Source organism: Pinus tabuliformis, chromosome 3_1 (assembly GCF_031772625.1).
Source record: "Pinus tabuliformis cultivar Carrire ecotype Pingquan chromosome 3_1, CPIR1, whole genome shotgun sequence".
Classification (NCBI taxonomy): Eukaryota; Viridiplantae; Streptophyta; class Pinopsida; order Pinales; family Pinaceae; genus Pinus; species Pinus tabuliformis.
The window spans coordinates 807,447,129-807,465,393 of NC_142301.1; the positions used below are offsets into that span (position 1 = coordinate 807,447,129).

The 18,265-nt window shown below is 37.0% G+C and overlaps 1 protein-coding gene across 4 annotated transcripts in view; it reads left to right on the forward strand.

Moving 5' to 3' along the window:
• LOC149189914 (protein yippee-like) overlaps positions 1-17,910 on the forward strand; it is a 38,428-nt gene extending 20,518 nt beyond the window's left edge. For all 4 annotated transcript variants that reach the window (XM_089411974.1, XM_089411975.1, XM_089411973.1 and 1 more), the window contains 2 exons: positions 17,311-17,366; positions 17,509-17,910. In XM_089411974.1, coding sequence (XP_089268100.1) covers positions 17,311-17,366; positions 17,509-17,587 — 135 coding nt within the window. In that variant the 3' untranslated portion in view covers positions 17,588-17,910. The remainder of the gene's footprint in view (positions 1-17,310; positions 17,367-17,508) is intronic.
• Positions 17,911-18,265: the final 355 nt, after the last annotated feature.

Genomic DNA, 18,265 nt, shown 5'->3' on the forward strand with positions numbered 1-18,265 from the left:
AAACTTCCCCAAAGTACACCCCTTGCACTGATCTGACTGCGCAAGTGTGCCTTTAGGAAGCCCTGTAGTGATCTGCTGCAGTATCTTCAAGGCTCCATGGTGAAGGTGACCCAATCTCCTGTGCCACAACTCGCCATCATCCCGGCTCACCAATCCTTCTGCCTTGCCTGCCATTGCTGCGCATCCATCTACATGCAACTGATAAAGGTTCCTCACTCGAACCCCTATCTTCCGGGTCTCACCAGTTGTCTTGCTGCGCAGGAAGGCCTTTCCCTCGCTGAAAACAACATCATACCCCTTGTCTTCTAACATCGCCACTGAGATGAGATTCTTCTTCAATCCTGGAACATGCATGACTTCCTTCAATACAAAGGGTTTACCAGACTCCCTCTCAAAGGAAATGGTACCGATACCGGTCGCACTGTATCTACCATCATCGCCCATCTCGATGTGCACTCCAAGATCTTTGTCCTCCAGATCAGAGAACAAATCTCTATCTCCCGTCATGTGAAAAGACGCACCACTGTCCAGAAACCACACTGATCCCATCACACTTGAAACCAAGCATGCGATCAATGAAAAATCAAGCTCAAACTGAGAAGCTAAAGCCTCTCCCCCTGCAGATCCAACAGCTTGCTTGTTCTTCTTCTTCTGCGGACAATTTGTGGCATAGTGTCCATGCTGGTGACAGTGAAAACACTTCACCTTGGACATATCCTGCTTCTTGCCTTTCGCACTAGACTGAGAAGCTTTCTCGTTCTTCCCTTTCTTTGCTTTGGCAGCCAAAGCACAATTCTCTTCATCAGATACCTTTGATGAAGATCCATTCTCACCTTTATTGTTACTGAGTTTATCCTTGAGCGCCAAGTCGCTCTTGCTTTGGAATAACATTTGCAATCCGTTGAAAGACATTTTCAACAACACTGCTGCAAATTCGAATTCCACTAGCAACCAACTCAACTGCTTCCGATCAACCCTCGCTTGATATCCTGTAAAAATCTTTTCTACAAATCAAGCTGCTCTGATACCATGTAGAAATTTTGAATAATTTAACACATATTCAACAGAGATTATCCTGATCATACAATTTAAGCGGAACATGTATAATACATAATCTCCTCTACGTTGATCATCAATTTACAGAAGCAGAAACATTCACAGGTATAGAAGCATCAATCACACATATCAACACAGTGTTTTCCCGGGGAAAGCATCTCGCTAAAAACCCCAACTATCTGTATATTATATTGATTGAATCATGTAACATTACAAAGTACAATGCTTATCAAAAGCAATCCAGTACCATGCCCTTCTGTTACACACAATATAGCTCAGATTTGATCTCCAAATCTATCCCACTGCTTGCCTGCCTCCACTGCTCAATACCTGCTCAAGAACTGATGAGAATTGCTTCCCAAACTCGATTTTCACCTGCAAAATAGTCACTCACTCTTTGTGGACGTGAGCAAAGGCTAAAATGCGGGCCAAATACGTGAGCAAACTCATTGGCATACTCAATGGAGATTATCCTGATCATGTACTAATGCGGAAAACATACACAATACATAAGCTCCTCTACGTTGATCAAGAATATAGCAGCATCAATAACAATAAAACATCAAGAGCATTCACACATTAACACAGTATGTATCACGGGGAAAGCATCTCGCTAAAAACCCCACACTATCTGTATATTAATGATTGAGTCATGTAACATTACACAGCATAATACTTCTCACAAGTATCTCCACCTCTGTTACACACAATACAGCTCAGATTTGATCTCCAAATCTCTTCCACTGCTTGCCTGCCCCCACTGCTCAATACCTGCTCAAGAACTGATGAGAATTGCTTCCCAAACTCGATTTTCACCTGCAAAATAGTCACTCACTCTTTGTGGACGTGAGCAAAGGCTAAAATGCGGGCCAAATACGTGAGCAAACTCATTGGCATACTCAATCCTTTTATTGTGCAAGATCTGGTGCACAACTATAGTCACAACTGATAGCAATCTGATTCTCTACCACCTGTCCCTGTTGAACTGAACATGCACTGACATGCAACTGAGTTAACTGATGTATTCTTTAGTTGTATTATGAGTTAATATTTAGTTTAACAACTCATCATTAGTCTATCTGCAGTTAGACTAACTACAACCAGTTTAACTAAGTTAAACTGAACACAACTCCATCAACTGTACCTCCAGTCCACTAAACTCAACTCACTTGAGTTCTAACTGAAGTCATGCATGCAACAACTCAACTGACTCATAAGAAAAACGAATTTCCTTCTGACAGCTGCATGTGCCACTTCCGTAGCTCAAACTGAAGTGCTCCAAGAGAATAAGATTAAGTTTATAGTCCAAATATTATTGTGAGATAATAATATTTGACTTTTCTATTTTTGACAGCCAGTCTAAAAATAGACTTGATCACTCACACTGTGATCACTCACACTTTCATCAAAAATAGAAGTCCATCTATTTTCCCAACTTGATCAATCATCCATAAACATAGACATGATCCATATGTCTAAAAATAGACATAGTCTAAAAATAGTCTTGCGCCAAAAATAGCCTGCGGGCCCACTTAGTGAAGGCGACTCTTTTCACTAAGCTCCATCATCTTGTTGCAATCTCAACAAATTGTACTTGATGGTTGGCGGCATAAGTACCTAAAGTTCATAGCCATTGAATACCTAAGACCACATCTACTCCTCCTAATGGTACAGTGAAGAATGAAGATTCTAAATTAAAGTCTTGAATCTGCAATTTGACCTTATGGCATTTCCCTACCTTTTCAATCTTCTTACCATCAACTACCATCACCTTCATGTTTGGTAAGGGAAATGAAAAGATGTTGAGTCTCTTTGCCATGGTCGCATTTAGAAAATTATGTGTGCTACCAGAATCAATGAGAACCACTACGTTGTTCTTCTTTATATGTCCTTTCAACTTTAAACTCTGAGGTTGTGATATCCCTGTCATAGCTGATAGTGACACTTGTGGAATACTTCCGTCATCTAATTCTGGGGAGAATTCCGGGGCATCTTCTGTTTCTTCTATGTTAGAATCTTCACTATTTGAGTCATTCGTTGCTTCACAATTATATAGGTTTTTTAGTTCTTTTCCTTTAGCACACCTATGTTTGGGGTCCCACTTCTCACCACAACGTTTACATTTTCCTTCTTTTAACCTTTGTATTTCCACATTAGATTTTTCACCTTTACGACGATGTGGTGGAACATATCTTGTATTGTTTGAGTCCACAGACTGGGGTACTCTTCCTCTTGAATATGCTTTTTCCGAATTTGACCAAAATATTTGTTCAAATTTCTTTTCAGTAGTTTTTTCTTTTCTTCTTGCTACTTCTATTGATGTAATGTCATGCATCTCAAGTTCTACTTGTAAATGGGTTTTAAGTCCGGAGACGTATGATTGAATTAGACGAGACTCTAATAACCTAGGTACTCGTGTTACTAAGGTCTCCCATTATTGAGTGTATTCGTCCACACTTCCTTTTTGTAGTTATTTGATGAGTGTTGAAAAGAACTCTTCTTCCTTTACACCTTGGAATCTTTTAAAGAATGCATCCTTAAATTTCATCCAACTAATGGCGTGTGTCGTCTTTTTCCACCACATATACCAATTATATGCTTCCCCTTCCATTTTCATGGATGCATGCCTAAGCCTTTCGTCATTATCGTTGATGCCATAAATCTCGAAGTATTCTTCTGCTTTATTTATCCATGCAACACTGTATTTTTCGTTTCCATCGAATTTAGGCATCTCGACTTTTGCCCTTTTCGTTTATATATATATGTATGTAAAATATATATATTACATTATATATGTTTCTTAACCATATTTTATAAACATAGTAATCCCCTAAAATTTAAAACACAGAATAGTTAGAACATCGGAACATTAATCATATCCCTATCTTTATTGTATGTATAAGGTGAAGTACTAGAAAGGATAAGGCTCATCCCATGTTGTGTTAATGCCCTATAGGCCATTTCTAAAGAGTTTTGATGGAATTTATCAAGAGTTAGATTTGAAAGTACCTTGCAGGTGTCCACTTCATGTCATTTCATGTGTTTTGATTGTTGTGATTTGAATGTAATGTGGCATCCCAAAAGTAGGTCAATTTCAATGAAACAGAGTCACCTATTGAAAGAGAGGTTTGCTTTACACATGGTTTATGAGTTGTTTTGATTGTTAGTATTTTACACCCAAATATATTAATCCCTTAACCATGTCAAATCCTTATCGACTCATTATCTTATTCAATGCTTAATTCATGTTTGCTAACTTAGCAATTCACTCATAGGCTCTCTTCATCATTCACCCTTGACCTGTATGCTAATTGGTGTCAATTCTCTTCACAAATCACCCTTGACTTGTACATTCATAAGTCAACTAACTCATTGAAGATAGTGTCAAATTGGTTTAAATGTTTGTTGAATTTTTTTGATGGCTTTTAGATTCACCATAATTCAAACTTCAAGCTTTGACTCAGGTGATCTTGTCGACTTAGCTTGTACTATGGAGTATTGTTGGTCTTGAAGGACACAGTGCAACGATTGTGGGATTTCAAGATTGAAAAGACGGGGATGTGTAAGGGTTGTGTAGTGGGAAAGCATGTTGAGACTTCTTCCCTAAGTAGTGAGCATACCTCTTGACCTAGTACATTTAGACTTATGTAGACCCACGACTTCAACTTCACTATTAGGTAACTTTTATCATGTTACATTTATTGAAGCGTCCACTAGGAAGATTTAGATAGTTTCCAAGGATGAGGTATTTGGTAAGTTTTAAGAGTTTAAAGCTCATGTAAAAAATTAGATAGGTAGGAAGATTAAAGTGTTGAGATGAGATAGTGGCAGAGAGTATGATCTCCAAGTAGTTTGATACTTTTTGCAAGGAAGCATGGATCAAGATAGATCTAACAATGCATTATAGCCTATTTTAGCCTAGAATGGGGTTGTAGAAAGGAAGAATAGCTCTCATCATAGACATTAGCTAGGAAATGAACCATGTCCTAGACCTATCACTATATCTTTGTAGAAGCATGTTGCACAATGGTGTACATTTTGTATAGGTGTCTTCATACAATATTGAAGGACAAGACATAGTGTTTTATTGGTAAGAAACCACAAGCATCACATTCATGTGTTCTTGGCTTGCTTTACAATTCATATTTCCAAGGAGAAAACAATTATATTTGAATCCTCTTGTTTGAAGGGTATTTTTGTGTCCTACAATGAGACTTTTAAGGCTAACAAAGTCTACATTTCATCTTAGTGGAAGATAGTTGTAAGCCAAGATGTCAAGTTTGATGAGGCACAAGGTCCTCTAGGTCTCAAGAGCCTCAAATAGAGATTGAGGAGGTCAAGAATCTTGCTATCCCAAAAGATGATCCACAGATTCTAAGTAAAGTAGAGTTGGATGGGTTAGGTTCTCATATAAGTACATAGATAGGTTCTAGTACAAGTACATAGACAACTTTACCATTTAGTACCACCAAGAGGTTGAGGTGGCTTACATAGAGATTGCAGGAGGCAGAAGAGTAAATTGGTGCTCCAAAGACTTCTAGGTTCTAGCATAGGTACAAAGACAACTTTACCATCTAGTACAACCAAGAGGTTGAGGTGGCTAACATAAAAATTGTAGGAGGTATAGGAGCAAATTGTTGGTCCCAATACTTATTTTCGATTAAGCTATCTTTCGAAGAAGTTTTCCTAGTTACTTGTATTGATGTCTTTCATTATTGTTGTAGAGCCTTTTAGTTGCGAGGAGGTAGCAAATGAGTAAGTACGATAGTATGACATGGTGGAGCAGTGCAATTCCCATCATGAGGAACGATTCACAAGAGATTGTGCCTAGAGGGGAAACCAATGGTTAATTCCAAGTAGAGGTATGAAGTAAAGCATGTAGTTGATGGCTTCATACCGAAGTACAAGGCTTGGTTTGTAGCTAGAGGATTCTCCTAGAGAGTGGTAGCTAACTAAAGAGACTTTGTTGTAGCTACCAAGTATACTTTTGTTAGGATTATCATGCGTTTAGCACAAATTTTTGTTTGGCAGTTATGTTAGATGGATGTAAAGACAACCTTTCTCAATTGTGTGATTGAGGAAGAAGTGTACATTAATAAGTTGAGATGATTTGAGGAGCATGGGCAAGATATTTATGCCCTTTATGGTCTAAAGCAAGCATTGTGTGCTTGGGACTTGGTGATGGATGAGTACTTGTTAGGTTTGGGCTTGCCAAAACTTTTGCGAATCCTAGTCTTTGTTATTTATTTAGTGGATTTAATCTCATTATTTTGGTCTTGCATGTATATGAGTCAATACTTAAAGGGAGTTTTGAGAAGCTCATAGGAGGGTGTGAGGCAAAATAGGCATGAAAAGTCAATATGGACTTTGCATTGATGCATTATTTCTTATTTCTAGATGTGTGACAGAGTTCAAGCAAAGTGGTCATTAGACAAGTTAAGCATGTAGTTGAGATTTTAGATGATGGACAGTAAGCCCTTAGCTACTCCCATGGCACCAAATTTGAAGTTGCATTTTGATTTGGTAGATCCTGTGTTGTAGAGATAGTTGATGTGGTCTTTCTCTTACTAGAGTTGATATATGATTTGCAATAAAAACTTTGAGCTAGCATATGGTTGAACCAAGGCAAATTCATTGGGTAGCTACAAAATATATGCTTTGTTAGTTGAAGGTCATAATACAATATGGTTTGAGATATGCATGAGATGGTGAGTTGAGGTTGTATGGCTTTGCCGATTTTGATTGTGGGGTATGTTGGTTGTAGAAAGAGTACTTCAGGTTGTTGCTTTAGTTGGGGTTCAGGAGTAATATCTTGGTTCAGTAGGGAGCAGAACCAACACTACTAGTTGTGAAGCCATCTAGTTTCATAAGTTGGATAATAGAGTTGGCATTAGAGACGTTGAAGCTTATTGTGACAATCATAGTTTTATTAGACTCTGAGAATCTAATTTTCCATTACCCCTCCAAGCAGATTGATATCTTGTACCACTTTCTTTGGGATAGAGTCCAAAAAGGAACAATAACTTTTGAGTATGTTGAGATAAATTAGTGGAAGTTTGACATGTTTAGGCAGAGAATGGGTTTTGGTGGAGCACACTTTACTTGGTAAGAGGTGCTAAGAGGGAGTGCTAGATTTTTATCTATTTAACTTGGATAGGTGCTTCAACATTAATGGCTCTCTAGCTCAACTGTCCTTGGTTCCTATGCGCAATAGAAAAGAGAGATTGATAGATAAGAGGGTGCAACTCTATTGGAATAAAGGAGGTTTACAACAATTATGTAGGAGAGAGATATAGATTGTTTGGAGAATTAGGATCGTTGCCCAAATTTAGCCTTTAATACTATTTGCAGAATCAGAATTGTTGTTTTGGATTTAGTAAATTTCTAGTTTTAGTTAAGTTTCTATTTAGTGAGTGTTCTAATTCTAGTTGATTTTCCAAGTTTAGACAATTTAAAATTATGGACCATATAGAAAATTTAGACCTCTAAATATATTTTGCTTCAAATTGCTTTCACAAACTTAGAAATACGAATTGTTATGAAAGTTCTGATTTATGCAATGAAAGGGTTTAGGGGGCTATTTATAGGCAAAAAGTTAAGGTTTTAGGGCCTCTAGTGGATATGAATATGGACTTGGATATGTATCCATGGAAATGTGGATCTTGGGTTCTTAGTAGGTGGATATAACAATGGAATAGTGCATAAAATTGTTTTGCACATTATTTCTTCCAATCAGTGCCAAGGTAGCAACTAAGTCACAAGGTTTGTCGGATTTGAATCACAGGGTTCGAATTTAGGCAAGCCTAAAAACTCTAGCTTAGGTTTGTCAAACTTTAATATAGTTTCGACACATTTGGTGGATATTTATGGCATCAATTTCAAGTACTAAACTGTCAATTAAGGAGGGTAATCACATCAATTTAGAAATCTATCAACTACAACAGTTCAATCAAGGGATTCAAACTGTAAGCATGTTGTATTGCTTGAAAGAGCCTTTCCATTTACAAAAATAATGAAGCCATATGATGATGCGTGCAAGTGACCAATCCATGGAGAGTTGACACAACTTAAGTGGGGCAAGTTACAACAGTCAACGTGAATTCCACGAGTTCCCTGAATATTTAGGGTTACTATTCAAATAATAAATAGATAAATAAATTAATGGATGAGATTTTATTATAAATTTTATTAAAATAATATATACTATATATTATAAATTAACATAACCGATATTTATAAAAAAGATATAAAATTATTAATATAATATATAGTTATAACTATAATAAACTAAAAATTAATAAAAAATATGTATAATTATAAATGTTATTTTATGTATTTTTAAAAAATATGTATATATGTTAGATAATCTTCGGCATAATCACATAATCAATCTTGTGTCGACGCGTTTCGAACCAACCAGTGTGGTTCATCGTCAGGACAAGTTGAGGAACTAATCTGGCTTAGCGTGAATAAATAGCGTGTGCAGAGACTCCAACAGCTATAATGCTAACGGCTACTTTTGACCGAATGAACTTGGTCAAACCACCAACCTCGGTAATCTAAAATAAATAGGTATAATATTATTATTATCCAAAAATCAAATTATGTTGGTCATTATATACAATAATTAATCTATATTTAATTCCTATAAAATACAAGTACTAATCTATATTTAAATAAGATGGTCATTATATTTTGTAACATATATTAATAAAACTATATTTAATTATTATAAAATACTAGTAAAGGTAATACTCCTAGTTATTTATAGAATCTAATTATGTTAGGTAAGCCATAACATAACTAGATTCTATAAATAACTAGGAGTATTACCTTTACTAGTATTTTATAATAATTAAATATAGTTTTATTAATATATGTTACAAAATATAATGACCATCTTATTTAAATATAGATTAGTACTTGTATTTTATAGGAATTAAATATAGATTAATTATTGTATATAATGACCAACATAATTTGATTTTTGGATAATAATAATATTAAACCTATTTATTTTAGATTACCGAGGTTGGTGGTTTGACCAAGTTCATTCGGTCAAAAGTAGCCGTTAGCATTATAGCTGTTGGAGTCTCTGCACACGCTATTTATTCACGCTAAGCCAGATTAGTTCCTCAACTTGTCCTGACGATGAACCACACTGGTTGGTTCGAAACGCGTCGACACAAGATTGATTATGTGATTATGCCGAAGATTATCTAACATATTATGGATCACAGAAGTCTAAATACCTTAATATGTATATAGTTGAATTTAATGATGAACTTTATTCGAACTTTATAGTTAAATTAAAGTTCTAATCGAACTTCATCATTGTCGATACTGAACTCAAATCCGAACCATGTGACATTGGTTAGTAGGTCTTTTAGGGTGTGTTTGGGCATAGCAATAGGTTTTTCTCCATTGGATTTTGGCTCCTCACGTGTTAAAAAACACTTGAATGGTCACTAAAGTGTTTTTTTGTCAACATTTGTTCTAGCTAGATAGTGAGGAATGAGTCATTAACGAAATATAATTGTTCTTATTCAAGGTAAAGCTAGTTGAGAACAAACAAGTTATGGGCCAAATTTGACAACTTAAGCATGGCTGAGATGAAAAACAAGTGCAACCTGTTATAGCCCTTTTTAGTAAACAACATTTTTTCCATTAAGTTTCTAACACAATCTATCCATTCTCACACGTTTAAAAAATTATTCTTGGAATGAGATTTTGGTTCATCCGTCTTCCTTAGATCTAGTAGACTGTGGCTTTGAGTTTAGCCAGCTTGGCCTTTCTATTTTTCCAAAATCCTCATGACATCCCTAACTTGTGTTGCTTGCTTTTAAAATTCTATGTTTAGTGCGTTAGTCTCTAGAATGAATTCCATGGTAACAAGTTTTCACCATGTTTGTCTTTAAATCTTCTAATTTTAGCAACTGAATTTTTCTATAGCCCATATGAACTCAGTGGCCTCCCCCCCATAAAATAATATTTTTGTGGTCACCTAAATGTGTGGAAATTTAATGTTAGATAGCTTTGATATTTTTAATGAAGAATTAGATTTTAATATGGGGAGAAATTAAGCCCTAATTTAGATATTGTTTAAGTAGTCGATTCCCACCCAATTGACAACAAATCCAACAGGGTTGTGATCTGACTAGGTATCGTTGCCTGGGAATTTAGGTCGATTGCTAGTGAAATGAAATCTGATCTCTCTCGTGATAACAAATCTCTATCCAACCTTTCTAGGATCATATTATTTTTTAGTCTAAAGTAGGACCAAGTGTTTTGTCATTTGGATTTTCTTCCTTTGTGAGGGGTCACAAAGGGCATACTTGAGATTGAGCTTGAACCAAGCCACTTGTACTACTTGAAGGAAGGCCTCCACAATTATCTTCTTGGTTATTTATCATGTTCAACTCCCCATTAAACAACTAGGTGTGAGGGAACATGTTAGCAAATATGTTTCAAAGGTGCACTCTTGAGGACGATGAAAGGCATAAATAATTTGCAACTCTTTTACTTTTTCTTTTTAATACAACGAGCCATCCAAATAATCCTAGACTCTAGATCATTACTCCACTGTGGGACAAAATTTCAAAGGGCTAAGGTGGTTATGGAAATAGATGGCTAAACTTTTGGTTGGAGGGTATAAAATACAATGTTGGGAATGATGCATTATAGGGCTAATTGCATTGAAAACTTGACACTTTGGAAATCGGAAAGACACGTCATAAATTTAATTTCTCCACCCCTTGCCATCCTCATGTTTCAAAGATCACATTCCATCTTAGAATCTGGGATAACTATCCTTGATACTAACTATTCTAGCATACTCTACTATGCAATTACTTAGAGCACACTATACTTTTGTAGGATTTTTCTACTCATTATCAAAAAACTATTGATCGTTTTGTCAACCCTTTTTCTTCCTTAATTGCATTGGAGTAATGATCCCAATTATTGTTTGGATCTCAACAATCCCCACATTACTATTGCTCTTGATATGTGAAATACAAATCCAACCTCATTAATTGGTTTATGACAATGAGTGGAAATCCCATCACAGAGAACTTTGTGACAACCTTTGCCATAATCGCACCTCCTACGCGATCCTCAACAGTTCCTGCCACAATCTTTTGCATTGCAATAAACTTCCATTCATCTCTTGGAGAGATGTGAACTATATCCCTCGGTTGCTAGCCCAAAACCTTTTTGGTGCAACATCTTTCATTGCCACTCCAATATTCCCTCGTATCTTGATCCCCAATTCATGTTCACCCGTATAATTGTCCATTAAAGTGTTCCAGTCTCTTGTCCTAGTCATGCCCTTCCCCTTAACCTTGTTTCATGTTCTTTTATAGGGATATTTAGCAAGCTATCTAGAAGATGAACACTAGTTGAGTGACATATGAGGGGTTCCAAGCTGCTCTTTTCAAACATGGTAGATTGCCATCCCTTGATTATATCTTTGATACGTTTAACCATGTTGTTTGCTTGGAGTTCCCTTAGTCTTGGTCCCACCATACTATTCACCCAATACACAAATCTAGCACTGGTTTTGATCACGATAAGGCACATATTCTCTCCTCTACGCAAGGACTATTTACGTACAATTATCTACAAGGCATGAGAGGAAGCATCTTCGAGCTGGAGGATAGACAAGTTCTAGTTTAGAACACCATGTCATTGATCATCGATGAGGTGAGTAAGTACTCTTCTATGGTCTTTCGAAGCTTTGTTGGCTTTTGAAAGGTGTTTGACTTGGTTGATAGGGAGGCCATGTTCCAAAGCCTTCAAGACATAGGTAGCTTGGATGTTCTTATTACGACTACCATGCACCTCTATGAGTCCTTCCTTGGTAGACTCACTAGAGTGTATGGAGCGTCAAACTTCATGAAGAGTATTGTTGGGGTGAAGTACGGTTGCTCTCTTTCACCTACATTGTTTGGACATGTGCCTTCTTCACTTGGTTTTGATCTATGTCACATGGTTCGGGTTCGAATTCGAGTTTGACAATGATTAAGTTCGATTTGAATTTGAATTTGAATTTTTAATGAGGTTGGACGTTACGTTTGACTATACATTTTTTTCAATATATATATATATATATATATATATATATATATATATATATATATATTAAATTTAATTTAATTTTTAATATTTTTTTTTTGTTTATTCGGAGGAAAAATCAAACTTTTTATTGAGTCAATAAAAAGTTACATTTGTAGATGCAATTAAGCTTCTTGTAAACTGTGAGTCCACAATGAAGCAGAAATAAACACAGCGATACTGAGTAGAAAACAAGTAAGCTACTCAGATCCACACGCAAAAAAAATCATAAGTCCATATTTGGGCCTCCCCATTATTGGAGAAAATGACCCTTACAAAAAAACCTGTTGTTTAAAAACAACTGTATCCAGTAAAACCATACATAAGAAAAATGTCTGTGGTGTCACAAAACTGTGAAAAAACCAGCCGATCTGATAAATACATAAAGAAAGATAGTGTAAAAGTAACTGTCAGACAAAAGAGATCATCTGTTGTAGGGCTGCTGATCCAACACACGGATCCTCCCCTCTTCTATTTCTGTTATGCGCCAGTTGCCCAAAACTTGTTGCAAACCCTCCTTAGAAAGGAGGTCTGCCTCTGCGTTCCGCTCCCTGTATATGTGGCAAACAGATATAGAATCAAAACCCATTTTTATTTGAAAAATTTCTTCTATGTGGAATCAAAATGTGATTTTGACATCTCTGCACTTCATTAAACCAGTTTATAACATTTAAAGAGTCACCAAATATTTGAACTGATTCAATCCCCAATTGTTGAAGCCAGCACAATAAGTATTTCAAAGATTGGAGTTCTGCAAAATTGTTTGTTCCCGAGCCAAGGCCAACTGAAGCTTTGAAAAGTTTGTGTTCATTTATGTGAATAACCAGCCCTGCCCCACATCTGTTCTGTGCATCAGAGGCGCCATCGAAATATGCCCATGGTATTTGTGGTCTGATCTGTTCTTCTCTAAAGGTCCTAGGGGTCTGATTTGGAGAAGACATGGGTATTAAAGCAAAAATAGAGGCACACACTGCAGGTTGTCCCAAGTGGGCACTTTGTTCTTAAGGATGCACCAGAAGAACAGTCTTGACTTCCCTGGACATTTCAATTTCCACAGCAGTTTGCACCACTAAGACTGCACCCCGCAAGCTCTATATCCATACTTTGGGGAGTATTGACCTGTAGGAGCATGTACCCAACGAAGCTCATCTAGACGATCCCTTATTCTGACATTTGTGTGCTGCAATTCTCTAATATAGTTTTGCCAATCAATTCCCCATTGGGGCTCTAAATGGAGATCCTCAGCAGTTTTCCATCCCTGATGCCAATTCGTTGATAGTTCAGCTTTCACAATCTGATTCAGGAAAAAGATACCTTGGTTGTTGAGAAAATCCGTTATCTCCCTAGGAAGGACATATCCTTCACTGCATCCCACCCATGGATCAATTCCTACTCTGAGCTTTTCTCTGTTCCCAACATGCCAAGCAAGTCCATCTTCAATAATACCGAAAGAGTGTAAAGTAGCCTTCCAGATTACTGATGCGTTTAAGGTTTTCTTATCTATCCTACACATCCATTCATCCATAGGGACCGGGTCTATATATATATATATATATATATGACATAAAATAATAAAAAATCAAAATCAATCAATAAACACATGAGTAAGAATTATTATTTGTAAACATATATGAATAACTTAATCATAGTAACATCTAATTATCAATGACATTAGTTAAATATACACATACACCATAGTAGTTTGCGAATGGAAAAAGAAATGGCATAATTCTTAACGTTCAAAATTTAAAAGAATGTATATAATGTCAAATACTTGTAATCTCTGAAAAATTCACAAAATTAAAACATAATCAAAATTTAAACATACAAATTACAATACAACTATATTGCAAAATCATGGAGAACATATTCAAATTTCAAAATTTAAAAAGGGAAGTCAATAATGTCAAGTAGTTATAATCCATAAGCCCAAACCTCAATTATTTTTTATCAAATTTGGCTTTAGGTTCGACTTGAGGTTGGAATTCAATTAGGTTCGACTTGAGGTTCGAATTCAATTAGGTTCGAATTCCATCAGGTTCAGATTTCAGGTTCGGCAAACCTAAACGAATTTGAATTTTTTTTGGGGTTCACTGAATTTCGAACCTCAAGGTTCAAATTTGGCAAATCCTGTGACAATGGTTTTGATAGCCACCCTCCCCTTACATGTGGTCCTCTTGTTCTCCACCCTAGAGTATTGAAATCTGTCCTCTCAGAGTATCATTTTTATTTCTCACTTACCTGGATGTTCATTTTCTAGGGCCTAGATTTGGTTAGAGGAAATCCTTCTAGCCCTACATCACAAGAGTTATGCATTGCTCGCTATTCTCAAGTGTCAATGTTTTCAGAGCCATTTTTAGGACATCCAGTGCAAGAAGGACTTCATCGATAGTCTCATTGGAGCCATAGTTCCCTATGGTTTGGAGGTTTGGGGACCTAGCTTATTGGTGTTGACTTGGGCCATGACAGATAAAAGTCAGGTTCTCATGCTTTGTTGCATCATCATATGCGAGAGGATAGTTCCACAGGCCATTATTCAGGTAGAGTTTGCAGCAATGCCCTTCAGGATTTAAATAATTTAACCATCTTCAGATTGATTTCTCTTTTGCACTGGGTTTGGTTCTTTTCATAGACTCCTTAATGGGCATAGATCACTAAGCTTATCTTGCCTGTTGTTTCTCGGAGGTCATAGCCACTAATAGTACACCTCTGAGCAAGTTTATGATTGATTTGTGGAGGCTACCTATCTACTTAGATTGCCCCCCTAATGTAGATACCCTCTTGATGGCTCAGGTTGACTTCTGTCAAATAGGCAGGAATTCAATAGGATCATTAGAGAGGACAGCATCATATAGTATATTTAGGTTTCTGGGGTTCACCCATCAGGCGGACTTAAGCCCCAAGATGGTCTTTTATGCAGAGCACTTCTTGGATTGAGTGACAACCTTATTGTTTGCGCCACCTACACACTTTGGCATTGGATGCATGCTCTTTGGATCCTCGCTTGGGTAGTTTTGAGTTGGTTCTCATCATATTTGCATTGAGACCAACCACCATAATTCCCCGATGTATAGGATCTGTCAGCTATGACATCTTCACGAGATTAGAGGATGGTTTTTCAGTCTTTTTAGGGGGGTCTCAAAACTCTATATCCACCTTCCTCACTTCCTAGACTAGAGATGCTTTGCGCTTTACATGAGGGACCCCTTTTGACATAGATCTCACTCTCACTCACTCTGCCCTGGCTAACTCAGACCAAACCCTGCCCAGCCAATTACATTTTGTTCTAGTGTTTCCAGCAGACAGATACCAAGAGAAAGGCAGACAACAGAACTACATCAGCCATCAGAGCTGTGAGACCCTAGGATGTCTTTCATGCTTGACCAGCAAGACCCTTATGGATGTGTTGCCTCATGTCCCGGATATCTTACGCTGCACTGACTGTCACGATACCTCATCTAGTTCTCTATTGTGGATTGCAGAAACCTGGAAACTAGACATATCTCAGACCAGATCTTCCCGCTCTTCTAGTTCCTCTCACTTGTCATCTATCTGAGGTTTCTTCCTTATGGCCTCAGATGCTAGGAGAGAGCATCAAGGGAGGTTGATTGCCCCCCTAGGCAAGTCATCTCTCTTGATAGTTTGTTGGTATTTCCCCTGCACATACCTGCGCTTCTGCTTTGTTTCCGTGCTCCACTCTTAGGATTCAGACCTTCGATCTTCTACAAAGAAAATTATCTTATCTATTCTTATCTTATTACTTGGCGAGGTTGCAGCAGGGGCATCCCTCACAGACAGTTTGATTCTCTTTGGGTTTTGGCTCTAAAGTTGAAGCATGCCTAGGATTATTCTTTTATTCTTCTTCCTCTGAACCTGTTTATTTCTCATTATCAGCCACTGGCTTTGAGTGAAGGGTGGTGGTGTAGTCTCTTGTTCTTGGTTCACAGTCTTTAACAGTGGAAAGTCTTTATTTCTGTGAAACCTATCATGATAATCGAAGTAGGCATTGAAAACGTTGAGGGAATGGGATCAAAATCTTGTTTCTGAGGCCTTTTGGCAAATTGAAGTCAATGCAGGCCCTAGCCCACTTTGGGGAGCAGTGTGCCCAAACACCCATATAGAGCATCAATGGTTGTTGCAATTTGACATTGAACTGTACAAGGAAGTTAATTGGAATCTTCAGAAATTCTACCCAGGTCAGATATTATCATATTTCAGCAAAATAATGCAGTTGACAAAAACGTTGGCCTCATTGATCTGGCTCAGTACCATGCTGTTCCTACAGAACCAGGGTAAACTGGTTAGAAACTCCATGCATAAACCTCCCTGGTACCTATGTCACAAGTTTTGTCGAACTTTAACCTTGAGGTTTGAATTTTGGCGAACCTTAATTTTTTTTTGAAGTTCGGCGAACCTCATTGAACTTCACAGTCATTAACCAAGTGTATAGATCAAAACTCATAACCTCATGTCACAACTCAAACTTGTAATTTATCCTTGGAATTTCAATGTCTGTGACAACATTTTTGATGTTTACTGATGTTGATTTCTTACTATTTTATCCTATATATATAGACAAACCTCATTTGAACCTCATAAAAATTCCAAACTCAAACTGAACCAATTTTTGCCCAACATGAACTCGAACCCGAACCATGTGACATTGCCTGGTACCATGAACTTACTGCATAAACACAGCCTCTGGTGGAATTTTACCCACAAAATAAGCAATTAAGGCAATATTCTAACTTTTCTGATCTCAAACATAACTTGTGCTACAGCAAAGCAATCATGGATGACATTAGGTTTGGGAGAATGACCTTGTAATCTGTTGGTGCAAGTTTCTGGGGTCTTTGGAGGTGCCGTCTTGGAAAACAAATGTTAAACATGCCAGGTAATTAAATGGAAAACCCTATATAACCCTACAACAATTTCCACCTCTTGTCACCTTCTCCTAATTCCACTCAATTGTCAATACTAATACGTTCCTATGTACCTTTTTCGTTCTGATTCATCTTTAAGCTTCAATTTTTCGTAACATTTAAACCCACCGATTTACCATCAACGTGCAAAGAGTGTGCTCCATACAGTCATTTACATAAAAGTCTCTGTTTCTAAAGTGTTCTGCGCTGATTGCAGGAAGTTGCACATGAGAAGACGCAGAAGTACAAAGAAGGGAAGTTCATATTAGAGCGGTGGGTTGCAACCCTACTTGCTATCTTGTCTGTTGGGATAATTTATGATCAACCAATCTTCAAATTATAGTGTTTGAATTGGTTCCTTTTATTGCCAAATCACTTCTGAATGTTTCAAAGTCATTCCTTGTGCTTTGTACAGAGCTAAATTGATAGATGCCGATGGATCAGACATGATTATGGGTGGGAATGGTACTGCGAGCGATGGTGACGAGCCATGATGCCTAATTTGTGGAAAATTGTCAAGCCATATTCAGATGCACCATATCTTAATTGAAAATATGTTGACAATGTGGACCAAAACCACACTATGTAAAGTCCATTGTTTATGTACAGATTTGTTTTTTTGCGAATCAGATATCAAAGATTCTGGTTCTGCATGATGAGTTAAAAACAGTGAACTCTTTTTGGGTTTTAAAGAATGGTGTATTTGAGAAATGAAATCTCATTGGGATATAAGATTGGAGTGTTCGTAGTTCAGTATGAATGGTGTAATTGAGAAACGATGGATGTGAATATAGGAAAAACCTGCTATTTTGAACTACTACTGGCTTTAACCATAGAAAGTTTAGAGATCTAGATGTATTCATTTGTTGTTTGGGATCAGCGGGTGTGATTACAAGAGGAATAACCAACCAACACAAGTGTGGTTACAAGGATAAATACCAAAAGTGCAAGCAAATAATAGACAAGAATGTCGAGCTGAGCTTTAGATGTCACGGCAATGTGTATGCTTGAACAGTCTATCTTGAATTTTTGATTAGCCGTTTCTAATGTAAAACTTCCAACTTATAGGGGTCATCACTATGTTGTTTAGTGATTTTTTTTTTTTTTTGGCTTTTCTAGCATTGGACCTAGGAAACGCTATTAATTTAGGAAAGAAACGCTATTAATTTATG